Below are 17,560 nucleotides of genomic sequence, written 5' to 3'. Positions count from 1 at the left end.
AGTGCCTCCCCGCCATCACCATCATTCTTTTATCAACTATTTATTGAGTGTCTACTCCATGGGAGGCACAGTTGTTATAAAACAAATACAAAGATGATGTCGACTACATTTAACTTGACCTTATATACCTATTTAACAATTATAGCAACCTGCCAAAAATGAGAAGTGATTAATATTAGCCTTAAGCCTGCTGTCACACGATTCCACAGAGTCCAGGATAAGAATTAAAATAAGCTGAAAATATACTGTCACATGAAATTGCAAACTGGGTAGGTATACAGGATAACTATAGTCAATTAAAGTATGAAATATTAAAATCAGTGTTCCAATCTTGGTAGCATTGCTGATGGCAAAGGATGATGACACCAGGAGGAAATGAAACCAAACACATCACTCTCCCACTCAGAATAATAGACCTATCTTAGGATCTTACTGATTTTATTTATTAAAAAAAATACACTTCAGGAGAAAACTGCATTTATCGGGTAATATGAAAGAGGAAATGAGGTCTGTGTGAGGGCATGCGTATATGCCATCACTATGCAACATTTTAATCTTCAGTTTTTATAGGAGTTTCCTCTGAGCACTCATCAAAGGTAATGGGATTAAAGTTTTTTTTTTCTTCCTTTGTCAAACGTTCTCCTCACCCTGAATACTGTCACACAGATCGCAGGTGGATGAGATTTGCCCACTGAGGAGGAATTGAACTTTTCTCTCCTCCTAGGATGTGACTGGAATACCTGGCTTGTTCCATGTTGGGCTTGCCACCTGCTCCTGCTCTGAGGTAGCCGCTGACCTAAAGGCATTGCAAGGGCAGTCAGGTGAAGAAGGAGCAAGAGTTCTCAGCCACACATTTTTCCATCTCCCCTCAGAATCCACCTCTCAGAGGTCGCCTAAGTGGCCCTCCTACCAGATGCATTGTTTTATCACTGCTGTGGCTTTCTTTTCTTAGATTCTGCCAATGCTTTCAATGGGTTGGTCCCCTGCTAAGAGCAGGGATTTTGTGTTTTCTTTTGAAGAGCGTGGTAGATTTCTGAGCACCCTGTGGCAGTCTGTAAAAGTGATAAATACTAATGATGAACAAAGAAGCAGGCTCTTGAATGCTGGGGCTGGCTACAGGAGAACTCAGAATGAGGGGAAAAAAAATCAATTTCTAACACAAAGGCAAGATTTAGCCTCTCATTAGATCCAATTGCTACATGTAAAGAAGTTTGTTAAGAAAATGGCACAGGGATTTTGTGAGGTGGAGCCAAGCCTGCAAAATAGGCTTTCAAGATGTGTTTCTATCTTCCTCCCAATTTTGGGTGTTATGATGTAACAGGATTTTGAAATCCAAGCATATGTTATTTTCTTTCTTCTTTTCCTTTTATGTTTAAACCTCCATTATGATGAATTAGCTTTCCTTCCTCAATAATTTAGAGTTTATTTTCTAAAAAAGGCAGCCTTTAGAAATGTGATATTAGGCATATGGCCCCCTTTCAGATCTTTCCAGTTCTATTTGTATATGGTTTTAGACTCAGCTGTAAATATATTAATTGATGCAGCAATGGATATTATAAATCCTACACTTTATATAGATGTAGCCTCTTTCTCTTCATAAACAAAACTTGAAACAATATTAAATTTTAAAAAAGATAGACATAACTGATAATCACTTTGAGAAAGCAAAGTAACCCAGATTGTGAAAGTCATGGACAGAGGCTGGGCGCAGTGGCTCATGCCTGTAATTCTAGCACTTTGGGGGGCCGTGGTTGGTAGATTGCCTGAGCTCAGGAGTTCGAGACCAGGCTGGGCAACATGGCGAAACCCTGTCTCTACTAAAAATACAAAAAATTAGCTGGGTGTGGTGGTGTGTGCCTGTAAAGCCAGCTACTCAGGAGGCTAAGGCATGTGAATTGCTTGAACCTGGGAGGTGGAGGTTGCAGTGAGCCAAGATCAAGCCAGTGCACTCCAGCCTGGGCGACAGAGTGAGATTCTGTCAAAAAAAAAAAGAAAGAAAAAAAAAAAAGGACAGGGATACCTGCAAATCGTACACATTTCTCTCTCTTGATTTTATGATAGTTTGGAAAAGAATCGTTTTTTAAAAAACCAGTATATTACTAATTGATGGCATCTAATGTTTTAGTAATTTAAAACAAAATGTAGATTGGGATGGAGCCACAGAATTCAACAATGGGGAGAAGAGGGAAATAGAAGGCAGAGGCAATTTTAGAATAATAGCCAACTGTCTGTGGAAAAAGGGGAGCTTCAGTTAGTGAATGAAAGAACTGAGTTTTCCTGATGTTTTCATCTAAGATTACCCTCATACCACATGCACAGGATTTGATCATAAAGTATTCGAAGTTAGTAAAAATGTAACCAGTCCACCTGAGCTAAGGAAATGTCAAAATGTCAATTGTTCTTTCTCAAGTTTAGTCATGCTAATCAGGTTCTTTCAGTTGTTAAGAAATATTCTGTTGTATGGTTTATGTGTAAATCTGACTAGAAATTCTCAGCAGTGGTAAAGCACTGTAACCGGGCATGGTTGCCACACATATTTACATCTCTGATGGTGCCTGGCATTGTCCCTTGCATACACAGAAAGTTCAAAACGACATGCTTAGTGTTTGACAGAAGTGTAGGATTTCACTCTCCCCCGAAAGCACTCTATTTGATAGAGAGCTGCACCCTTTTGTGCTCACAGCAATGAGTAAACTCTTAGAGCCAGGTCGTGAACTGCTTGTTGTAGGTATATGCTGTAGATATTTAATCACTTGGTAACTCATTAGTGATATATTTAATCCATCTAAAGTGATTTATGTTTCAAATGTGAACATGATGTTCTACTACTGCTTTTACTATTTAATAAAAAGATAAGTGTTGCATCCATTTATAAATTTTGCACTAAACATGACACATTTATCTTTTCAAAGAAAATGATTGTTAATCTTAGAAAATGTTCCTCAAATGTACAAAACACCAGGCAAAAATCAAACTCTGGTTTTACTGTACTTGAAAATAAATTAGCGTGCATTTCACATGGTATTTTGTTATTCTCCTTTCATAGCCTGCTTTAGTAAAAAAACAAAAATCATGTCATAAAAGAGATGGCAAATTAGATCTGGGAGTGAAGAAAACTTGTCTTAAATTTTATCTTAGATATTGAACTATTAAATAGATGATAATGCAATTAATGTCTGTTTCATGCATGATGCAGCTCTATTACGTTCTTTTACAATTTCTTGCTTTTGAGAGGTTAAGGTGGAAGGGCTTATTTTCTTTAGACACTGACCCTGGGATTCATGAACTTCATTATTCTCTTTATCTTATGATAACCATGCCCACAGGGTGCAATTAATGAATCAATTCATCAATCCATTCATTCACATTTATTGAATGCTTCCTATGTGCCAAGCACTGTAGGAGTAGAAACCATAAGAGTCAATAAAATCAACAGACTTATATTTGTCTCTAGGGGTCTACTCTCTATTGGGGGACAGGTGGAATTATTGGAGGAGAGGGGCAACAGGCACTCAAGCTTGGTGTCAGCAAAGTACGAAAATTGCTAGACAATCCACATGTAGGCATTGGTAGCATGGGGGCTAGTTTAAGGAGGTCATACTTGTCTTGGGACTTGAATGATGGCCAAGACTTTGGCAACTGGGCAAAGGGAAGAGAGGAGGGCAGTACAGAAGTGGAAACAGAAACATGAGCACATAAACAGGCATAATATATACTCATGGAAAGCAGCAAGCTTCACTTTGGACCTAGGGCCTCTCAGGGTACTGCTAGAAACAGATTTTGCTGAAGGTACTCATCCTGTTATAATAGTCTGGACTTGGTTTAAAGACCCAGGAGGTCTTTTTCAGAATTTATTTTCCTGGACTGCCTCTATCACCAACATGGCACTGAGAACAACAGAAAACAGTTCCTTTTGTTTCTGGGACACACCTCCTCTTTTCTAAGATTCATGCCTGGTTGCCCTGGGAAATTCCTCAAACCAGCCTTTCTTCTGAGCTGATCACTCTCTTTTGAACAGGACATTCCGCCATCTGCTCAGAACCCCTGGCTGTCAGCCCCACCCTCAATCACCATGCGTCACCTCCCTTCTCAAGGAGACCCCAGTTCTCTTTATGTCTAGAGTCCCACAAATGGCTTTACTCCTTCAACCCTCTCTTTCAAGATTTCCTCTAGCGCCAGCATTGCGATTCCCCTGACCACATATTTAGGCACACTTACTTTAGGCACACTTATAATACTTAGAGCGCCTCTCTACACATTTAACCCTGTAATATCATCTTTCTTATATTAACATCTTATTCCTCTTTACCAGCTCATTTGGAGCCATCTTTCATTTCCCAAAATATCACCACTATATTCTTTTGGCTTCGGTATCAAATTACCATAAGCCCAGTGGCTTAAAGCATCTCATATTTAATCTCTTACAGTTGTGGAGGCCAGAAGTCCAAAATAGTTTCACTGAGCTGAAACCAAGATAGCAGAGCTGGGCGTCCTCTGGAGGCTCGAGGGGAGAATCCATTTCCCTGCCTTTTCCACCTCCCCCAGCTGCATTCCTGGCATTCCTTGTCCCGTGTTCCCTTCCTCCATCTTCACAACCAAGAGCAAACATCTTCAAATCTCTCTCCGCTTCCACGGCCATGTAGTCTCCCTCTGCCTCCTTCTTAAAAGAACACTTGTGACTACATTGAGAGGCCACCCAGATAATCCAAGACAATCTCGCATCTCAAGATCCTTAATGTAATCACATCTGCAAAGTCATCATTTCCACATAAGGTAACATCCTCAGTTTCCTGACATTAGAGTGTGGCCCCATCTGGAGCCTCTATTCCACTAACTACGACCACCCACACTAACACCATATTTTTTTTTTTTTTTTGAGACGGAGTCTCGCTCTCTCTCCCAGGCTGGAGTGCAGTGGCCGGATCTCAGCTCACTGCAAGCTCCCTCTCCCGGGTTTACGCCATTCTCCTGCCTCAGCCTCCCGAGTAGCTGGGACTACAGGCGCCAGCCACCACGCCCGGCTAATTTTTTGTATTTTTAGTAGAGACGGGGTTTCACCGTGTTAGCCAGGATGGTCTCGATCTCCTGACCTCGTGATCCGCCCGTCTCGGCCTCCCAAAGTGCTGGGATTACAGGCGTGAGCCACGGCGCCCGGCCGAACACCATTGTTAATTGAGTACTTACTCTGTGCCAGGCGTTATTTTATGAAATAGGCACCAGCATTATCTCCATTTTACAGATGAAGAAGCTGAGGCACAGAAAACTTTAGTAATTTAGTAAAGTCATATAGACAGAGAAGTGGTAGAAAGAGCATTCAAACCTAGATGCGTCCAACTGGAAAGCTGTCACTCATTCACGGAATACTCGGTTGCCTCTCACATTTTGCAACTGACTGCGCGTCTGTGTGCTGGTTTTAATTAAAGGAACCTAAAAACTATCACGGTCAACACACAACGGAAAATTTTCCAGAAACTGCACATGTCCCTTCTCTAGCTGTACTTCCAGATATTTCTTCCACAAAGAGCACAGTCAATTAAGTGGTTAGGTGGTAACAAGTAGCAATTTGCTTCCCCAGTGAAATACCAGTGGAAGCCCCCCTAAGTAGGCTGACATCAGGCTACAGCTGAAGAACATTAAGGGCCAACTGAGTTCAGGCAAAGCGCTGTGGAAAGAGTAATCACAGAGCAGGTCCAGGAAAATAATGCCTGTTTAAAAGGACAATGGAAATGAAACAGAAACGTAAGGCCCAGCTACTTTCTCTGTTGAGAAAGTGAGAAAGGCTGAAAGCTCCTGCAGACATAGCGCTCGTAGAAGAAAGCTTGAGAATAAAGAATACAGCACAAAGAGAAGTACTTGCAGTTTAATTTAAGGGAAAAATACACTCAGGGCAGACTACTGGAGGTCAGAAGGCAAATGAACACTGGCAGGCAGTGAGAAATTAAGGATTTAAAAAATGATCACTATACATTTTTAAGAATAAACTTTTTCTTTTATTCTAAGAAGGCAGTAGATCACGTGGAAAATAGAAAGAGCTGGTCCCTGGTGTCAAACAGACTGAGGGTCCCATTCCGTAATATCAGCGTCATTCATGACAACTTGAGCCTCAGTTTCTTCATTTACAAAACAGGAACGACAACATGAAGATTCAGGAAATTATATGAACCACCTTAGCACAGTACTCTGCAGGAATGAGTAGCATAAAGAATCATTGCATCTGGTTTCTGCAACCTCAGCAAGACAAAAGGTAATACGGCTTGTGAAAGAGTCCAGCTAGCTATTTGTGCATTCAGAGAGAATTCACCCTGTGCCAGGCATGGTGTTGGATCACAGGTCACAACTATGAATAAGAGACCAGCTATGTTCTTTCATGAAATGATCTAGCAGAAGAGTCAAACAAGAAACTAGGCAATCCTACCTAAGATAGAAGAAGCATGATAAGGAAATGATGGGTGCTATGAGAGCATATTGGGAGAGGGTACCTCACTTAAACTAGGGCAGTCAGAGAAGGCTTCTTGGAGGAAATACCATCTTAGATGAGACTGGAAAGTTGGGAAGAAGTTAAGTAGGGAAGAGAGGAGCTTGGCGGGGTGGGGGATAGGGGGTGAGGGGAGGTTGTAGGCAGGCAGAAGAGACAAAGGAGGAAGCAGTTCATGCAAAGCTCCTGGGCAAGAGAACATGGCACTGCTAAGAAAGGGAAAAGTAGACCAGCATGGCTGAAATGCAGAGTGGACAGAGGCAGTGTTAGGAAATGAGATTGTGAAGGAAAAAGGTCCCCAGCTACATCATACTCTGTAAGTCATGTTAAGAAGTTTGGACTTTATCCCAAGGGTGAAGAGGAACTGGTGAAGGATTTTGAAGCAGAAGATTTAGTGATTTTATCTGTATTTTAGAAAGATCATTTGGGCTATAATGTGCAGAGTGAACTGGATTGAGGAGACACTAGAGGCAGGAAGACCACTAGGGGATATCTGCAATAGTCTAGCTGAGAAATGATGGAGGTTTAACTGGGATTGTGGCAAAGGGAATGGCGAGAAGTGGAGAGAAATGAGATTTGGTGTTTTTTTTTTTTTCCTTCTCTACTGATTCATTCATTCATTCATTCATTCATTCATTCATTCATTCATTCAACTAACTTTTATGAGTCTGCCTTGGAGGAGTGACATGAGGGTGAAATAGAGAGAGGTATCAAGATTGGCCCCATGTTTCAGGGTTAAAAAAATGCATAGATAGTGGTGTGATTTACAGGGGTAGGAAACACGGGGTAGCAGGCTCTTGGGGAGATACTGAGTGCAGTTTTTGACATGATAGGTTTTTGTGTCATGCCTTTATTTTTGTAACCTAGATATCTTTGTGTACCCCAACCTGTGAGAAGATATGAGGTCATATTAACAGTAATAACCAAGTCCAGTGATATTTTAGTCCTCTCTCATCTTTGTTCCTTCCCCAGTTAATTCTGACTGTCCCCAAGAATGAGCTTCACGTGTATTTGGGAACAAATCTGTTTGTTGCCTTCTGTTAGGCCTTTTCGCAATGGTGCCAAGAACTTCTTATGACTGTGGGCCTTCTGTACTGATGCTGCTGCCTCAGTCACCACTGTCCTCAGCTGGTACCTGCTCTGTGGCCTTTGATGTGTGTGTGTATGTAGGGAAGGTGGTGGTGTTGCTTTCTCTAGATTTTCTCCATTAATTAACTAACACAGAGCTAATGTGTGAGTTTGTAAATAATACATGCCTTGCATTTGGCATTGCTAAAAATACCTTCAAGGGCTAACAACTGTGCATCTCAACTCCCAGCATGCATGGGTTGACCACTACAGACAAAAGATCATGAAACTGATGTTGGCCAAGGAGCCTTGCACATTTTCATCCTCAAGTTGGTTTTATGGAGCAATTGTGGATAAAAAGCTCCGCTGGTATAAAAGTCTTCTGATTGCACAAATGGCAGGAAATAGAAGACCACATCATGGTGGTTACAAAAATTTGTTTCCTAGTTTGTTTCTGCCACCCTTAAAATGAACATAGATCAATCCATAGGTTCTGAATTACTGTTATTGGGGAGAAAGAAAATGGGAAAAATAGCAGACTTAAGTAAGCATAAAAGTGCATGGAGCAGCCCAGGATGCTCTGGAGTGATGAGGGGTGAGAGAGAAAGGTAGAAAAGAAGAAAACAAAATGAACACCTTTCAAATCCAAAACAATCCACAAGTTTGAGCCTCCAATATAATTTTACAAAGACAGAATGGCTGTGAAATCAAACATCTAAGTATGAATAGGTAACATACGTCTGTCTTATTGTTCTTAAAAATTAAGTGTGATAGATTGAAATTCCATTCCACACTCCTACTTCTTGATGGTCTACTAAATTACAGGCATTTCAAGAGAAATGCCTAAAAATTTTAGGGGAACCATCGATGATATTTTGGGTGGAAGTAAGTTATATGTGGCAGCTAAATACCTGTGCTCAAGCTCTCAGCATCCTGTGTATACTTCTAGGAAAAACAGACACTGTGAACAATTTCAGGGGATGAAATAAATGTTCTTCTTTATCTATAAAAGTCTGATTGTGGTGTTTAAAGGCTTCTATGCAACAAAAACACCTGTGCCCACAGCTCGTCTCGCATGCATAAAAACAGAGTACAAAGATGAGACAGTAGGAATAGGAGGGACATTTCCTATTTCTCCAATATTTCCCACATGCTTTGGCTGTTTTTGAATAGACCTTCTGAAATACCTTTTGAGGTCACCTACTTTGTGAGCCTAAAGTCTCTGATTTTTCAGGTGACACGGCAGCAAGCTCAGAATGTCTGAAAACATAAATCTTAGTTATATTTTCCATTTTTGTCATTCTTCTAGAAAAGAAAATACGATAATTTCTTCCCCAGCTTGCTAAGCCTTTTCTAGTTTCAGGAATTTCTGCTACCATCTGATGAAAATCAAGATCCCTGTGTTAAACACCAGAAAGCTATATCGCAAAAAGTGAAGCCAACCTAGTAATTGCCTCATCACTTCTTGTTTTTGAGATAGAGTAACCAAGGTAGCAATAGAAGTCTCAGAGAGACCTGATGGTTTCTAATTCCATAAACTTAGTGGACAATTTTCCACATGAACCAAAATCATTGCCGCCATAGTGAATCAAAAAAAGTAATAACAAAAATTCACATTACCAGCATGCTGTTATTTTAAAAATCCAATTTTACAAAATAAAACTCACCTAAACTGAAGCTGTGGAATAATTTTAGCAACTGAAAATTACTACCTTCTCTAGAATAACATGTACTTAGAAATGAAATGATTCAGAAATCAACATGATGTATGTATTCTGCTTTTCTTTGCAGTTTACAGCAAATTCAACATCAATTTACACTATATCATACTAAATATATTCAACAATCAGTGCTTAAGTAATTTAGCCTGTCTTTGCTGCATCTAAATATTCTGCTGTTTAACTAAATTCACTCCGTACTATAGATGATAAAAATATTAATATACACATTTCATTCTTATTAAAAAGCTGGATTTCTCCCTTAGCCCTGCAAGTACCATAAGCAACCTAATCAGAGGAAAAGGCTATGTTGGGGGTACTCTTTATAAAATTGTTCATCCCCAATTCACAGACATCATGAAACATGAAATTAACTCCAGCATGTTAAAAGAAAGATTATGGATTAGCACAGAAATCAAGCACAAAGAAACGATTTCTTTTCCTTTCCATAGCCCGGAATTGCTATTAGCTTACCTTATTAGCTGGAATGCCAAACAGAATGTCTTTATGGAAAATTAAGTTCATTATTCATCTCAGCTTTGATTTGGTGTAGTGCAGCTGAGAGCATTTAGCTTCTCTCTATGATTTGCCGATTCTAAGTGGTTGAGTGAGGCAGTAAACACAGGACTTGGGGGTGGGGGGAGAGTGGTTGGTCATGGCTCACAACTCAAGACTTGCAACTTTACATCTTCATTCATATAAAGATACTTAATGAAATAAAACCCTATAACTGAAGAATAACACTTAAGTGAATACTTAGTGCAGATTTTTCAGCCTGTGCAATTTTGCATAGCAGTTATCCTTATAGTGTCTGGCATGCTCACTGTCCCAGCAAAATCATATTGCTATCTTTCATTATCTCAGTAAATTCTGGGCTGTTGATCACTTTGCAGCACATATAGGGGGTAACATATATTCTGTCAAAGGCAAGTCCCCATGAGGGAACGGTCCCTGCAGCTTGCTAGAAGAAGCGTGCCTGGTTGTTTGACTAGTGATGGAAAGGCAGATGCCTTTTACAATGTTGAAGTGTGCACATGCACAAATTGGATAGAACATTCAGTCAGCTAACAAACAGATTTTAAGGAGTAAAATAACAATAGATTTTCATCCTTGAGATATCAAATTCTCTTTTAGAGAAAAATTAAGTAATACTTCTCAATAATTCATTCACTTTCTTCAAAAGAATTAAACATATTTTAGAAATCTCTTGGCAAACACTTTTCATTTTTTAAAAAATTGACTTCCATAGAGCAACATCTCAGTAAAACTTATTTAAAGTGTGTGTGTGTGTGTGTCTCATTTCGAGATGGGGCAAAGGAACAGTTGCAGCGTCCTCTTCCAAATATTTCACTTTCTAAGTTTTAAGTGAGCAGCATTTACTAAAATCCAGCTTTACTGAGTGCAATCTGCAACCACATCAGTAAGATCACTTGTAGGTTATCAACAGACAAGGACAATACGACTGAGCAAAACAATTTCAGTTTAGAGCAAAGACTTACACCTTTCATTTCTTTGTCACCATACAAAACCAAATGCCAAAACTTTCCTCTACTGAATTAATAAAAGCATGGGTGCATTTAATAAGAAATGATAAGGAAAATCATAATTAAATGATTGGTTTGTTTCAAAGTGTTAAGGATAGTGTCACCATATGACCCAGCAATTATGCTTTCAGGGATATACCAGAAGAAATGAAAACAAATGTCCATACAAACATTTATACACAAATGTTCATAGCACCATTATTCACAATAGTCACAAAGTGGAAAGAATCCTCATATTCACTAACTGATGAAAGGATTAAAAATGTAGTATATCCATACAATAAAACATTATTTGGAATGAAAAGAAATGACATATTAATACCTGCTATAACATGGATAAATCTTAAAAATAGTATGATAATTGAAAGAGGCCAGTCTCAAAAGATCACATATCATAAGATTCTATTTATATGAAATGTCCAGAAAAGGCAGAATCTACAGCGACAGAAAAGTAGACTAGTGATTGCCCTGCACCTGGGATAGGGGGACTAGGAAGTGACTGCTAACAGGTACAAGATTCCTTATTGGAGCGAAGAAAATATTCTTATCTTAGATCTTGGTGATGGCTGCACAACTGTGAATACACTAAAACCATTAAATTGTATATTTTAAATGGGTAAATAATATCACAATAAAACTTATTTTAACATGATGCATTACATTGATTTGTGAATATTAAATCAACTTTATATCCCTAAGATAATATTTGCTTGCTCGTGATATATGATCTTTTCAATATATTGATGTATTCAATTTGTTAAGGGCTTGCATGTCTATTTTATGAGGAAGATAGGTCAGTAAATTTCTTTTCTTGTAATATCTTTTTCTTGTTTGGGTATCAGGATAGCACTGGCCTAAGAAAATAAATCCTCATTCTGAAAAAAAAAAGATGTATAAAATTATTAATTTGCCAAAAGAACATTGTCATATGTTTATAATTATATGAATGAGTTATATATAATACATTCTACACAAGGCAGATAGGGAGAGGTTAGGGAAGAGAAAGGATGACCCCAAATGTGGGATGCTCTTGAGGACTAGAAGGCTGCAGACGTATTTCAAGAACCACCTGTACCGGTGTTTTATCATGGCTAACTTTCAGTAAGAAAACAAATCCCCAAATCTGCAAGAGTGAGAGCACCAGGAAAAAGAGGAGGACAAGAAGGAAGAGGAAGAAGAGAATAAAGATGAAGCGGAGGAAGTAAAAGAAAGAGGAAGAGGAAGACAGAGGAGAATGAGATGGGGGGAGAGCTGTGTTTGATCAATAGCATGAAAGGGCAGGAGATTCAAGGGAAGGTAGGATCACAAAACGTAATTATAGCAACATCCTATCAAATGATCCAGATGAGAATAAAAGAAGCCTAGAAAGAAACCGAAAGAATTGCACAATGAGGATTCTGAAGTATTCCAATGAAAAAAACCTGTTTTAAGCATAAGAGATGGGTTCACAATCAAGAAAGAACACAGGTAAGTGATAAGTGTCTACACGAAGTGCCCCAAAAGGGCTAAAGCCCAGAATGAAATGAGGTTTGTGAATTTTAAAAAGAGCCAAGGGCCAGGCACGATGGCTCACTTCTGTAATCCCAACACTTTGGGAAGCTGAGATGTTTGAGACCACCCTGAGCAACATAGTGGGACCCTGTCTCTACAGAAAATAAAAAAATTAACCAAGTAAAATTAGCATGCAAGTAGTCCCAGCTGATTAGGAAGCCGAGGTGGGAGGATCCTTTGAGCCCAGGTGTCCGAGGCTGCAGTGAGTCATGATCGTGCCATTGCACTCCAGCCTGGACGATGGAGCAAGGCCCTGTCTCAAAAAAAAAAAAAAAAAAAAAAAGCCAAGGACGGTAAAAGCAAAAAAGACTTTTTAAAAGAGATGGCTTGGAATGAATAGAACAAGGAAAATCCCAAGGCTTTTTCCAGATGGTACAATGTGAACAGATGATAATGAAAGAGGAGGAAGAGGAGGAGGAGCAGTAGGGAGAAGGACAAATATCAAACTCTCACACTTTTATTTTTCTACTATTTTCTCTATCAGAGGACATGATCTTCAAATTTTAAAAGGTAGAAGAAGCATGGTAAAGAGAAATTTGAACCCCATCAAAACCTCTTCTGTGCAGATGACTCATACATTTATATTTTTGTTCCAGAACTCCCATGTGAGAGTCAGGTACTTGCCAACTTCACTTAGATACTTGAAAGTGCTGCATACATACATAGCACCTTCAAAACCAAACTCTCCCGCCCCCATCTCCACCCCAGCAGTAAATGTACTGGGGCTCCTGTAGAGTTCTGTACTTCAGTGAATGGAACCACTGTCGTCTATGCAGGTCAGAAACCTGGGTACTCTTTTTGGACACTTCCTTCTCCTGCCATATTACCAAGAGATATTGATTTGAAATCTCTGGAAACCACCCACTTACCCCAATATCACTGTCACCATCCTAGTCCCACTAACCATTTTCTTGCACCTGGATATTATATTTGTCTTCTAAGTGATTCTCCTCTTCCATTGTCCTTCTCCTTCTACTCCATCCAAAAGGATGTTTTCAGAGGGCAAAGTAGGTATTAGCTTTCTTCGCTCCTCCCCCCAAATACTAACAAGGATATAAAGATTCAAACGTTAAACGTGACCTCTGGGCTCCTGTGACACGGTCCTGCATCTTTCCAGACTCATCTTGTACTATTTTGGTGATCCAGCCATGCTAGATTCGTTTCTCACCCTTTTGTTTCTTTCTGCCTTTGCATACGCTCTTCCCTCTACTTGAGACATGATTCCCTTGGCTCATTGTCTAATTAAGTCTAGATTTCCTTCTGACCTCATCCCAGTCTTACTTCCTATGGTATGCTTTGCTGAACATCTCAAGTCAATATGCGATTACCTAATCTCTTTTGTAGGTATCGAGCCAAGTGATCATGTGGGATATGCTTTACTTATGAGCAGAAAGTTCAAAAGGTGTATGGGTCACTACACTTCTAGTGTCTCCAAAGACACTCACTTCAGGTTGAGTCTCTGTTAAATTCACTGTGGAGAGAACGGAGTCTCTGCTAGCCACTCTTCTAATAGAATGAGTATGAAGGGTGCCTTGCATGGAGGGAGGCAGGAAATAAACACTTTGAGATCAAGAACACTACAGAAGCTCTCAGGTGCTAGACGTATAGGGGAGTGCTAAGAAACACCATTTCCCCATGCCCTAGACTCCATGGGGCCGTAGTCCTGTGGAAAGTTGAATTCCACTATCATTGCTGCCAATGAAAAAAGGGACAGCCCTGATTGCAGACATTTCACTGCCAGAGAACCAGGGCAGAGCTCTCAGAATAATTCAACAGTAGCCCTTATCATGGTAGTAAACTGACATTCATTTGTGTGATTGATTTGAGAATATTTATCTCACCACTGAACAATGGGAGCACAAGAGCAGGAATCATCTCTGTTTCTGATTATCGTGGTATCCTTTGCCTCTACTCAGGGCCTAGTGATTGTAGGCATTTAATAAATATTTTTGAATGAATGAATGACAGAGCTCTTAAATTGCTAGGCGACAGAGCAAGATCCCGTCTCAAAAAAAATAAATAAATAAAAGAAATTAAACAATGAGCATGTGGGATGTTGATTTAAAATATTATAAGATGCATTATATTAATAATTTAAGTTTCCCAATGAAGACATTTTTCTTTTTAAAAAGAGGACACGCCTAAAAATATTAAGTGCTTGACAAATTATACCACAAAGAACTTTTGATAGGGCCCCCAAAATCAACCTGGGCATTCTTAAAGATTGTGAAAAGAAATGGTGGTGACAAAACACTGAAGATAGACAAGACTTTCGAAGCTTTAGAGAAACATATTCTGTATATAGTAGCATGATAGGCTTGACTTTACATCTCAGCATCATCCCAGAGCAGGCTGTTAATGGAAAGTCTGCAAGTTTTTAAAGAAACAACCCAGGTTTACAAAGATGTAGTATGCTAAGCTGACTGTGCTTTATTTTTATTTTTTATTTTTGAAGATTAACTTGGTTGATAGGTAAACACACACTGAGATCTCTTATACAAAATCATCTTTATAGAAAAAGAAAAAAAACAGGTGAAAAAGATTTCTAAATGGTAACAGGACTGGTTTTCATAGGAGCTGAATTTTCTCACTTCTCCTGGAATCTATTCCAAACAACAAAACAACAATACAATGAAATGAAAAGAAACACCCACAAATTACATTTTCAGCAAAACCAGCAGAAAATCTTCAAACTCCGAAGTCAGAGTCAGGCAGGAAGCCAAGGAGAAAAGTCTTAATACTGTGGTAGGTAAGTGGGAGGTACGAAGGGACTCTAGATATAGCAGAACTCTGAAATCTCTGTTGAATACCCACTCCCCAAAAGTTAAGGCCTTAATCCAAGAGGAAAGTGCTGCAGAAAAGACTGAAATTTACACAGCAGGTGGAGGGTAAATGGCAAATCTCATTAGGGTCAGGAAAATTCTAAAACTGTTACTGGAAGTGACTGCATCATTTGTGTTCCCATGTGACAGGCGGCCTGTTAAGTGATCCATGAAATAATTGAGGAAGAACAGAACTAGGTTTGGTTCTGAGTCAGATGATGTGTGACTATACAGATGGATTGTATTATAAAGAAAAAATTCATATTGCAGCAGCAGCAAAGGAAGCCCTTGATGCTTGGAAAACTACTGCTCATCATTCCCTCCACAGGAACACTCTTTTGATTTCCTAGGAAAATCCAACTCATTCAAATAGGAGTAACATACAAGTAATACACATACAGGTATGATAAGAAATATGGCCTATGACATGAGTTTACCTATATAACAAACCTGCACACACACCCTTAACCTAAAATAAAGGTTTAAAAGTAAAAAAATAAAAGAAACATGAAGAAGACCAGTCAGGAGTCTCTTGTAAATAATGAAAACTCAACTGAAATATACGTTGTCACAAAAAAGATTAAAAGCATAACCCAACATTCTGTTATTAATTAAACCAATCATTAATGAAGCAGTTATAGCTATAAAAGAAGATCACAAAGCAGAATTGTAAGAACTCAGGGAAGAAATGAGAAGAAAACAGGAGGTTATTGATAGACTGCTGGAGGATGTCAATTGGGAACTGGCAGAATTGAAGGAAAGAAAGGTAAAGGAAGGGACATAAAAGATAAAAAATGAAAATGCAAGTAAATTATACAGAGGCAAAAAGGATGAAGAAGGATTAGAGAGAAAAGGGTATACATCGAATACAGGCAAAGGAGAGCCACCATATGCATAGCTATAATCTCGGAAGAAGAAAGCCAAAACAATGGAATAGAATAATTGCTTTAAAATATAATTCAATAAAACTTTTCTAAAATAAAAAGCCTTAAATCTACTTACTAGAAAGATATCCATTGTATCAGTGCAAAGTCATCTAGAATGATCAATCCAAAGACATACCCCAGAAAAATTTTTGAAAAGAATCCTTAAGGCAGTCAAGGAAAAAGATAAAATCAGTTAAGGAAGAGAAAATGAGGTTGACATCAGATTTATCCACAGAAACATCTAACCTCAGCACAGAGTGGAGCAGGATCCATAAGACACTAAGTTAGAAGGCAGAAGGAACCAAAGATTTTCTCTCTAATAACGTTCCCCTTCAAGTATCAAGATTCAAGGAAAAAGACAGCTTTGAGCTTGCCAGGATTTGGGTAATAACTGCTTCCTCATATTTTCTAGGGGAAGATCCTACAGGAGGTGCTATAGACTAACAGGAATCAACAGAGAAATGTCGGCGAAAGAACCAGTGGCCAGTGTTTAAATGATCCAACATGACAGGAAGTTCCTGTTGACTACATACATATACTCTTTAAGAATTTTTTTCTATTCCCAATTTGTTATAATAGGTTTTTTGTTAGATCATTAATGGCTGGTGAATATTTGGAAATACCTTTTCTGCATATATTGAGACAATCCTATGTGCTTTTTCCCCTTTAATCTTTAAGTGCTATGAATTATGTGAATATCTTTTCTAATATTAATCTTTCTTTTTGTTAATAAATAAATGTCATCTGGCCATGTTATTTTACATTATTTTTAATTATTTAATTATATTTTTAAGTTTATTAAGAATTTTTATGTCAGATTCATGAAAGAAATTGCATTTAAATTTCTCTTTCTTAAATGGCCCTTGTCTGATTTAAGTCTATATTAAATCCTGAAACTAGTTGGGCATCTATTTTTGTTGTTGTTGTTCTAATTTCTGGAAGAATTTTTATATGACAGGGATTACCTCTTCTTGCAGGTTTTATAAAACTAATAGGGTCTGGTATTTTTCTGAGTAAATTTTAAGCTAAAATTTTAAAATGTCAGTTTCTTAAGTTGTTATGGATATATTCAAGGTTTCTGTTTTTACTGAGTTTTGAATGCTTTATTTTTCCGGGAAACTGAACACTTATATTTTCAAGGTACACGTTGACTATTCCTTATCTGAAATGCTCGGAACCAGAAAGGTTTTGAATTTCAGATTTTTTCGAATTTTAGAACACAGTCATGGGCCAAATGACATTTTGGTCAAAGATGATTGTATATAAGACAGTAGCCCCATAAGATTATAACACCATATTTGTATCTTTTCCATGTGTAGGTACACAAATACTTATCATGACGTTATAACTGCCTACAGTATTCAGCACAGTGACAGGCGGTAAGATTCTGTGGTCTAGGAGCAGTCAGCTATATCATAGTTGAGGGGTGTAGGAGGCTCTAGTATCTAGGATGTGT

At 38.6% G+C, this 17,560-nt stretch overlaps 1 protein-coding gene across 8 annotated transcripts in view; it reads right to left on the bottom strand.

Moving 5' to 3' along the window:
• The window catches only part of DLGAP1 (discs, large (Drosophila) homolog-associated protein 1), a 703,239-nt gene that overhangs the window by 375,750 nt on the left and 309,929 nt on the right, over nucleotides 1-17,560 (bottom strand). For 2 of the 8 annotated variants that reach the window (XM_011996321.1, XM_011996323.1), the window contains exon 1: nucleotides 9,736-9,866. The exons of the other annotated variants lie outside the window; for them this stretch is intronic. In XM_011996321.1, coding sequence (XP_011851711.1) covers nucleotides 9,736-9,786 — 51 coding nt within the window. In that variant the 5' untranslated portion in view covers nucleotides 9,787-9,866. Of the gene's footprint in view, nucleotides 1-9,735; nucleotides 9,867-17,560 lie in introns of those variants that run through there. 8 annotated transcript variants of the gene reach the window in all.

The sequence above is a fragment of the Mandrillus leucophaeus genome, unplaced genomic scaffold (genome assembly GCF_000951045.1).
Source record: "Mandrillus leucophaeus isolate KB7577 unplaced genomic scaffold, Mleu.le_1.0 Scaffold51, whole genome shotgun sequence".
NCBI classification, from domain to species: domain Eukaryota; kingdom Metazoa; phylum Chordata; class Mammalia; order Primates; family Cercopithecidae; genus Mandrillus; species Mandrillus leucophaeus.
This window is presented reverse-complemented; position numbering and strand designations above follow the sequence as displayed.